We start from the raw sequence: 9977 nt of genomic DNA on the forward strand, positions 1-9977 counted from the left end.
GTGAACTCGGCTAGTTCACAAGCTTGTCGGCGGGGACGTATTTGTATCGGCGGCGGGTGGCTTCTCCGCTGCCCTTTGGCTCGCGCGGGCTTCTTGCGAAAAGCACAAGCCCATGATTGTGCGGAACAGATGAGCGTAGGCGCGCCGGTATTGGCGGTTCGTGGCCCCGTAAATGAGAGGGTTGATGCACGAGCTGATGTAGAGAAGGAGCTGGGTCCCTAGGTGAGCCGCCGGATGCCGCGAGTCAGCGTCCACTACCTGCACACGCCACGAAACCGAGACCTGTAAGAATGATTGCCACACTGGCGACACGATATGAGACGACTGGGTGCGGTGGCGCAGTAGCGACATCATGCGACAACGTAACTCATAAAAGACATCCCAAGAGTGTTTGGTGGCCTAAGCTTAACCTCCCCTAATGAGCAAGTTTTTGAGAGACTCCAGTTATTTTAACACGAACGTGTTTTATTCCCGGATACACAAAGATTTCAGTGACGTCATATCCATCACGGAAATGACGCCAGTACAACGGAGCAAGCCGCCTGTAAAGGCTGCACCCCTGCACACAGGTTCTTCTTGCGGGGAAGCAACCTTTACTACTAAAGCCTGCGTTATACGGTTGTTCATTTCCGGGTTGATATTTTAACACGAAAGTGTTCTTTGCCGGTATACACCAAGATTTCACTGACGTCGTATCCGTCACGGAAACAACGCCAGTACACCTTTGCAGATGCGACCCGTCAGCAGGACGTCACCCGCCACACCCCCAAGACAGCCGCCGGCCCGTAAATCATGCTCAGCTGCATATTTCACTGCACATATCACTTTCGTGTTTTACCGATTCCTATGACAGAGAAATCAACCACAGTTCTTTTTTGTATTTTGCGCCTTCATTATATTTCGGCCCGTACTTGAGTATGCATCGGTTCTTTGGTCACTACACCACACAAGTGAAATGGCTAAGACGGAATCTGTTAAAAAGGAATCAGATGCAGTTTTTCTCGCTATTACCAGCAATCACCACCCTATCCGCACGCGTGAATCTTATCGAGGAACAACCTGAACATCGGCGCACCTGTGATTGGGTCATCCTTCACCAAAAGATAGCTCAAAACGACCTTATATTACTCTGAAAATTGTCTTCCAAGCAATGCGTTTGTGTTTGTAAGTGCAGCTGACTTTAAATGTGAACGGTGATTAGGAGATTAGAATGCCGGTGAACGAAAACCAGAGAAGGGAATATTACCTAGGGCAGCTACCACCTGTAACAGAAAAAATGAGCATTTTGTGCCTAATAAGTTTTTTTGCGCCTGCCCTAAGAGAAGCGCTAGAATAAAGCAAAGAGTGTAAAACATAGGTATATTAGTTTCTTTTGAGTTTTTTTGGTAAGATGACGCGTCATAACCCCGCTACAAAGGGGATACCACTATCAGTCATCATCATCATATGTATTTGCTTGGTCGTCATAAGTTGGCTTTCTCACATTGTCTGTTGCACATTGAAGCCTACTTAAAACTTGAAGTGCGAATGAAACCCCATAAATGCGACGCGACAGCAATCGTCGACAGCGTGCAGATACTGATTCATCGTCCGCCACGAGTGCCTGGGAGACCGCATATCAGCGAAGAGCAAGAACCGTCTCTTCATATCGTGGGCCAGAGAATTCCGTAAGGTGTCTTCGAAACTTGAAAGAGATTAAGTCTTCGTACGTCAGGCTCCAAAGACTCTTCCTCGGTCGTCATTTTGGATCGAACTGCATCGTGTTCAACTGAACGTGGTTGAATTACGACCTCAAACCGACACAAACGGTCTCTGCAAACCACCGTACCAGGTTCACTGCTCCACCACCTTCAGGGTGGAACAGCCGATGAATTGTTCTCCGTGAATGGCAGATTTATTGAATGAACTGGAGGGAACGCTGCACTGACTCGGTGCTAAAAACTTCAAGGATGAACATCGTAACAATGTGTTTACTTGAACTTGCGTGTATCCTTTGTGTTGCCCATTTGTACCCACTTGTGCTGGGTATCAGGAGCAGCGAAGCCCCATTTGTAAGGGCAGTACGAATATTTTCCCATTAGCGAGAAAATAGTGCGACACGCGGTCACCTACCTTGACAATTGTGATTGGCAAGTAGCAGGCGAGGAATGAAAGGAAAATGACCAGCACCATGCGGGTGATCCGCCACTCGTCCCGACGACGCCTGGCGGCCTCACCATGTGCCTCAACCTGCAACCTGTGGAAAGAAGAATGTCATTCTTGTTTTCGAGGTCGAGGCACCATTTTCAAGATCAGTAGAGGCAAAGCAAAAAGGTATTTTAAATACGAAAATCTTCCTTGGGCTACTTAAACCCACAAATTTTGGTCTGTCTGTGTCTGTCTGTCTGTGACTCGATTCAGCCAGATGGCCAAAGTAAAACCAAGTCTGCGTAATACTCTTTTATACTCACAGCCAAATCTAAGCGTCCAAGTGCGGTTTATTTGTCCATACTTGTCAACATTGTTAAATAAGAACAAGACATCACGCAAATTTGAGGCAGAAAGTTATAAACACCAGAGATATTTACAGTGTTCCTTTATAATAAAATTCATACATGCTTGATTTTTGCGAAATGAAATACTACAGCTACTGCAGAAAAAATTTGCTACTGTCTCCTGCTGTCGCCCGGGCCACTATAGCTCCTTGCGCCATTATAAAAAAACTCAAGCGGCCACAGTTTTGAAAGGTTCCACTAGATAGGCTCCAGGTTGTGCTTCGAAGGAACATGGGCTAGGGCAACGCTGTTCTATAAAAGTTGAAGTAGGGCGCCTCTATTCAAGCGCGTCTCCGCCGCACGGCAGCGCTCGCCTAAAAGCACCTCGCCTGGAGCAGTGGAACGCGGTAAATTTTAATTGACTTAAGCAAACCTTTAGTGTGTTTACCTTGGGAGGAGCGCGATGGAAGAGGTGCAACATAAGAGGTGAGCGGGAAAGCGAAGGGAGGCATTTACTAGGGAAACGTCGACAAAGACTGTCGTCTTTTGTCGACATTTGCAACGAAAGGAGCAGATATGTGGCCAGTTTTTTTTTGTATGGATGTCTTTGTGAGGGACGACCACCGCCTATGCCTAAGAGAATTAAAATTTTCTTATAACTTTCACATAAATTTTGTGTCACACTTCTTCAGCTCCGGAATGGCGAGTTTATCTTTTTTTAACAAAGCGCAGCTTCAGTCTCCAACTGTTAGCGCTGTCAGGATGGGCATGTAGGTGCAGGAACGTTTAGCGATGAAACATTGCGCTACCATTTGTCTCAGCAGTTCCACACGGCGTTAAACAAGGTGACTCAACCTTTCGATTGTTCTTTTCGCAAATATTCCAGTGGGAGGAGTTTTTTTCGTTTTCTGTCTAGACGTAAAAAACAGGCTTATTAAAGGCCGATTTCATTGTATCAATATATTATACATCTTATTCGAAATGCTTTTCGAATTTTTCTGGCCTAATGCATCCAAACCGCATCGTGGCATTTCCTTGGAGAACTATTTTCTTCGGGGCAATATTTTTCCCGTGTGAGCGCAAACGCAAAAAGCTTTAAATAGACACATTATTCAATGATTTGTTTAATTGTGAGTTGATAATATTTTTGTCGTCATAACTAAGTTTATTTTATGTTAATAACCTTACTATTACATACATTCTCATAAAGGAAACCTCGAAATAATACAACGATAGCCATATTGCACAAAACGGATACACAGAATATCAAGGGCTACCAAGGGAGCACAAGAAGTCGACACTTAGCTTGAGGGCTAGATGCCTTCCGTAGATTCGCGCTATCTAAAAGTGGCTGTAAAAGGCTTGCAATAAAATATTCTGGTGCATAAACTACAGCAATACCACATATAAAAAATGAGGATGGTCGCACACTGAGCACGGGTTATCAGCGTTAGTATTTTGTACACTTCGTGTTCTTTTTTTATGAAAGTTTGGCCATATTTTTGTGACAGGTAACGTACGATAGCCGAAAATTTGCCGCTGAATGCAGCCCTGCGTGAAGTCTTCTTTAAATGCCCATGCTTATTATCCACAAAAAGCACAAGGACAGTCATGGTGGCCATTCTTCGCGAAAAATGCCAAAAATATCCTGAAAAATCTAAACAAGAGCTCGCACTGTAAAAAGATTTAAAGACAATCTGAACCTCAGCCGTGCTCCCTCGGTAGTACCACAAAATGCCACGTGCAAACCTTCCTTTGTGAAAATAATAATGTAAATATTGTCATCGTATTCCTTATGTAAAAAACACCACTTCCACTTATGAAACGGTATACCTGGCCTTTCGCGCGTGTATGAAGATGGCGGCGTAGCAGTAGACGATGGCCAGGCAGGGTACCAGGAAGGCGGCGACGAAGAGGAACGCCTTGGGCGACTTGCCGCCCGTGGCGACTATCGAGCAACCGGGACTCCTCGGGTCCGGCCCGAACTGTCCCCAGACGCCGGCCAGAGTGGGAGCCAGCATGAGGCACGGCGTCAGCCAGCTGGCCGCAACCATCCACCAGACGCCCGCTCCCCCGTACAGGCTAGCGTACCGCGAAGGCTTGACCACCAGGACGTACCTGCACGCCGCCATCCGAGCCTCGGTGAGCGACGTAGTCCCGTTGTACATGGTGTGAGTTTCGTGTGCGAATTCACAGCTGCGGTGCCGCTCGTTCGGCGAAACGATCTGTACTCGTTGCTCGGTCAATTTGCCAAATGCTTGAAACAGTTCAACTTCACCTGTGAACGTCACGTGGAATTTGGCAATTTGTCGCAGCACTGGAAATTGGAAAACAGTTCGTATTGCCGCCCTAGGGCATTTAAAAAGCACAACAAATTGAATAAACGGAAACCCTTGGATCAATAATAGACGCTCAACTATTCCAAGATAAGCGTTAGCAACAGTGAACAACAGACATTGATGACAGTGGGTGAGGATGCTCGACTACCTGTTTACGGCTATGGCGGTGATGGAGAGGAGCGATACGCCGACGTTCAGGTAACGGCCGGCTGCCACGAGCCTGCAGAGCAACGGCCCGTGGGTCCAGGCACCGCGCAGCAGGCTGGACGCGGTGAAGGGAAGGTTCAGCGTGCAGAAGCACAGGTCGGCCGCGGACAGGCTCACGATGAACACGGAAGACGCAGTGCTACCGCTCCGCTCACGGCGCATGCGCAGCACCAGGGCAGCTATGGTGAGCGCGTTGCCTGTCGCGCCAGCCAATGCGACTGCTATCACGAACGCACCTCCAGCGCAGGACGACTCCATCGTGGAGCACCCGACAACCGATCCAAGGTATCAGGTCGCTTTCAGCGGTGTCATCACCGCGTTTTGGTCCTGGAGACGGAGGAAAGAGTAATGACATTATGCCCAATAAATGCGTTATACGTTTATTAAAACACACCTCCCCAGTTGGAGTACGAGGTGTTTGAACCCCTGTTCCACCACGAGCAAGATATCCCGCTCCGAAAATCCCGCTACCAGCATCGCTTTTGTACAGGATTATTCATTCAAACCTCTAAGACGTTCCAAACTGCCCGCATACTTGTCACTTGAGATAAAGGACGGAATTTCGGTGTGTTGGGGAGGGTGGGTGAATCCTTCCGTGTTGCAAATGGTGCGTGTTGTGTATATTTGACACATGCGGCATTTGTTTGATTGCCATGATAGGCTGTCGATAGTCGGTTGCGACAGTCGGAACATGTTTTTCTTAAGATAGCGTTCAATACAACTTCACCCCAGAAAAACAATCGGAGCGACGAGCGGCACTGACTGCAGTCAAAAACTTCCTTTACGTACGTCATCTTTGCCAAACATATTGATGCCGCTAGGACGCAAGGCAGGCATAAAATTTTCGTAGGTAATTCAAGAACGAATTATCGAGGAGAAGTACCACGGAGAAATAAGCTGGAACAACGACAACAACTGGTTCTCTATGGAGGGCCGCGGAGCCACGCAAAAAAATGTAAATAAATGTTTTTCCAGCCCATTGAAGTCTACGCTGGCGACGTGCAAGAGCACCGGGCTGGTATCGTGCAGGCTTGTTATCAAATGCCTTCGGATCATATTTGTGTTTTTATTTACTCCCTGCCCCAGCTGCCATTTTCTTTAGCGGAAAACTACAACTACATACAACTTCAGTAGCAGCGACGCTTCTTCGCAGAATAGCGAACTTGTGGTTTCGGAAGTTAAAACCCATAGCAATTAAGCTATTGGCTCTGGAGTTTTGTTATGTTTTAGGTTTCACGAGTTGTGCTTTTCTGATCAGGGAGCCTTCTCTCAAACAAATTATTTCGCCATTCCCTAAGAATAAACTTCGGGCTCACAAATACAAGGAGTGTAATCAAAATCAATTATGTTGCTTTTTTTAACTTTTGCGCCACAACGAATTGTAAAAGAGCACAATTGTAAGGACTTTGTTGGGGTGAAATATGGTGACTAGTCTCTGGAGGGCTGTGTTTAGGCCCTTCCAGATGCCGATGCCAAAAGATAATTTTGCCAAAATTTTAATTCCGTACAAAATAATTCGGCAAGAAAACGTTATTTGGAATTATTTACTTTGAATAGGAGGTACAAGGTAAAAACAAATTCTTATCTGGAGGGGCCTTGGGGCGTAATGTTGGGGTAATAATAGAGCAATGATAAGAGAAGCAAATGGGACAATAACTTCTGATACGATAGTGTGGGCAAGACGTGCAACCTTTCGCTCGCACAGGTGCAGAAAAACGTTTTGCTTTGATCGTTTTGCATCTCAGCTGATATTTGAATGACGAAAGCTTTGAAAGCATACGTATAATAATCGTCCTTTCCCAAGCAGTTTTAAACGAAGGGAAAAATACAAACTGAGCGTTTGCCCAGGGACACTCCGCTACTATGCTTTCTACGTATGTTATGTAACGCATCGCCCCGACAATATTATTTAAGATCATAGGCTGCGGCATAAGTAACGCTGTTGCTAAAAATAAAAACGTTGCTGAGCTGTATTAGGTAGACTGAAGACCACGCAATTTGACGACTTTGCCAATTAAACTATCTCGTTGAATTGATTACTCCCTCTCGCACACCGACGTGTGTAAACAGCTTGTAGCTTCCATCTCGCTCATGCACTCATCAAAATATTTGTGTCAGCAAACTATCCGCTAAATTGGGTATTTTTTACTAACACTTGTAAATTCCGTCTGAACCTGTCTTGCCCGCTTAGCTTTGTTGTAGCTGCTGCATTGTTCTCTAGCGAACATGCATTTTACCCGAGAAGGGAACGCAAGCTCTATCTAAACCTAATTGTGTAATTGTCTAATTGTCTAAACCTAATCGTATTGTCTAAACCTACGACCCGACCTAGCAGTTTTTTACCTTCTAGAACGAGGATTTGTCGTATCGTGCCTTTCGCATAAAATAGGAGAGTTACCGAGACGTGATGGACGATTATTTCACTAATAAAATTTGCAAAGTCACTGCAGGTCTCAATGCTTATCAGAGTTCCTGCGCCCCCAGCCGCTCTCAGCCGAACTGGATAAGTGATTCACGACTCCCTTTTCTTTGTCAAACATAAGAATGCTCCTATAGGACAAAAGCGTATCATGTGGTAGAAGAAACAGCAGTGATTGAAGTGGCTTGAGACAACAATACAGGATGAGAACTGCAGGGATCAATACGGCCTGGGTTATAGAGACACAGAATATGAAGACACAGAAGCTGCCCAGGCCAAGACAGTTATTTCATGTCCCTAGGCCAAGCTTCTGCAGCACGAAAGAATCAAATATCTAGACGTGCAATTTCCAACAAAGAAAATAAAATGACTTACCACTTAGTGTGGAAACGTTGTGATGCTTTTCCTGACGGAATATTCTCCACTCACATGACCTTTCTCGGGCATGACTAGAATTTGTAGCCTAAACACTCACATCAACTTGGAGAAATGGAAAATATCCAGTCGTGCATCACCGAACAGCCCTTAATTCTTACATGTAAAGCTCAGCGGCATGTAGTGTCAAAAATGGGACTGCATGTGGTTACAGCGTCGTAGAAATGTTGAGCCAACCTCACTGCATTAACCTGTGCTCACCCTTCCGTCACAGCACCGTGGTACACGCTACCAAAAAGGTCAAACTAGCACTCCTGCAGACAGATGTGATGGAGAGTCCACAATTCTGCATCCACACCACGTGTCTTGGGAGCGCAGACAGGCGGAGGTAGCACCAAGATGCATCAACACTTCTTGCCTTGAAGGCGGCCTTCACTGCAGCAGAGAAACGGGCATCCGTCAGAACAAAACCATGTCATTTTGGCACTCCCCGGAAGGTGCCCTAAAAGCGCTTTTCAACTGTGTTTCATCCTCCTTCAATCTGCAGGTCCACACAATGCAGTGATGAGCTCCGGCCATCGCCGGCGACTGCTGCGTACGTGAACGAGATCCGCCGAACCCGCGAGCGGGGCCAGAGAGGAGGGCATCCCTGCCTCCCTGGGAACTGTCCGCGCAGGAAGTTCGCTGGGGAGGAAGCGAGCGCAAGTGGGAAGGGGGAAGGCGCCACGGACGCTACGCAAACTCCGGACGTCTAAATAGCCAAACACGCCGAGGCTGAGGGGGCCGCACTCTGGGTTCATTACACCCCGATGCGAGGATGACCCACGGCGCAGTTTGCGTCACACTGCAGCCATAAGTGTCGGCGTCAACGCACGGCGGGGAAATAACTACGCTCGGACAGGGGCACATTAAAAGAATGAACACTGTTTTTTTCAGAAATTCTTTTCGCGAAAACGGCGTCCATTAAAGTCCACCCGCCTGAGCATCAATCGACCAGCAATATAAAGAGAGATGACTCAAAAATCTGCAAAAATTCGGAGAATTGTCTATTTTTCGTTGCATTCTTGTTCCGCTTGTCTACAGTGTGAGTTCTTTAGAACCAAATAACGCTATGAGTAACAAAAGACGCTTGAATATTGTATACTTTTAGAATTTCATTTCTTGTATCATAAATGATATAAATAAATATGATTATTAAGTGGTGCCTTTACTTCGCTTATTATGTTTTTTTTCCAAGAAGCAAGGCGTACCCATAGTTGGTCCTTTCACGCTATTTTATGCGCATTTCCTAGGTTCTTTTGCGACATTTTTGTTTTTTTCTCAGGTTTTGGGGAGAGCTCTATAAGATGTATAGTTTTTTTTATTCCGAACTCCTACTTTTTTGGCCGACTTTTTTGTTTGTGCTTGGTTTTCGGCGGACGAAAATAACGAACTGTACAAAGCTCTGCATTTACACAAAAATGAACATTCGGTGAAGTAACGCCTTTAATCATTAGATTAGCGTACATGAAGATAACTGTTTCGACAAAATGTTTAAAAATGAAAACATAAGGCAGCTAAAAAATAAAATTGTCACAAAAATTATCTGACACAACAAAAATATGAACTTTTTCAGTTCCCCCCAAACCGAAGAATAACCGAAAAAAGACCACAAAAAGCGTTCAAAATACAAATAAAAATAGCGAAAATGGTGAACCGTGTAGAGCCCCGCATTTCCCCAAAAATGCAGGCCTACCGGTAGTAACAACTTTAACCGTTATATTACTGTAAATGGAGATAATTCGTCGAAAAGAATTTTGAAGAAAATTTTAAGAAAATTGGAAGTATAACATTCACAAACATGACCTGACAATGTAAAAAAAGCGCCTTGCACATCTCCCCAAACCGAAGAATAAACAAAAGAAGTTCGCCAATTAATGTTCAACATGCAATAAAACAATCGCGAAAACGGGGAACAGTGTAGCGCCCTTCATTACTACAAAAATGCTGATTTAGTGAAAGTAACCCCGGTAATCGTTGCACTAGCGTAAATGGAGATGATTGGTCGAACACAATTTTGAGAAACCAAAAAATAAAATGAAAAATAAATAAAACCGGCACAACAACGTTCTGACAAGCTCAAAAATATGGATCATACCCTCCCTATAAATCGAAATGTAAACA

At 45.3% G+C, this 9977-nt stretch overlaps 1 protein-coding gene across 1 annotated transcript; it reads right to left on the reverse strand.

Moving 5' to 3' along the window:
- On the reverse strand, positions 1 to 8397 carry LOC144180572 (G-protein coupled receptor moody-like). Its single transcript, XM_077708902.1, has 5 exons — positions 7815 to 8397; positions 4962 to 5347; positions 4308 to 4592; positions 2109 to 2236; positions 1 to 254 (listed from the first exon to the last, which is right to left on the reverse strand). Exons 2-5 carry the CDS (start codon positions 5276 to 5278, stop codon positions 16 to 18), a joined length of 969 nt encoding a protein of 322 aa, XP_077565028.1. The 5' UTR covers positions 5279 to 5347; positions 7815 to 8397; the 3' UTR covers positions 1 to 15.
- Between the last annotated feature and the right edge of the window lie 1580 nt (positions 8398 to 9977).

The sequence above is a fragment of the Haemaphysalis longicornis genome, unplaced genomic scaffold (genome assembly GCF_048455015.1).
Source record: "Haemaphysalis longicornis isolate Haplotype H1 unplaced genomic scaffold, Haemaphysalis longicornis Haplotype H1 scaffold_4, whole genome shotgun sequence".
NCBI classification, from domain to species: Eukaryota; Metazoa; Arthropoda; class Arachnida; order Ixodida; family Ixodidae; genus Haemaphysalis; species Haemaphysalis longicornis.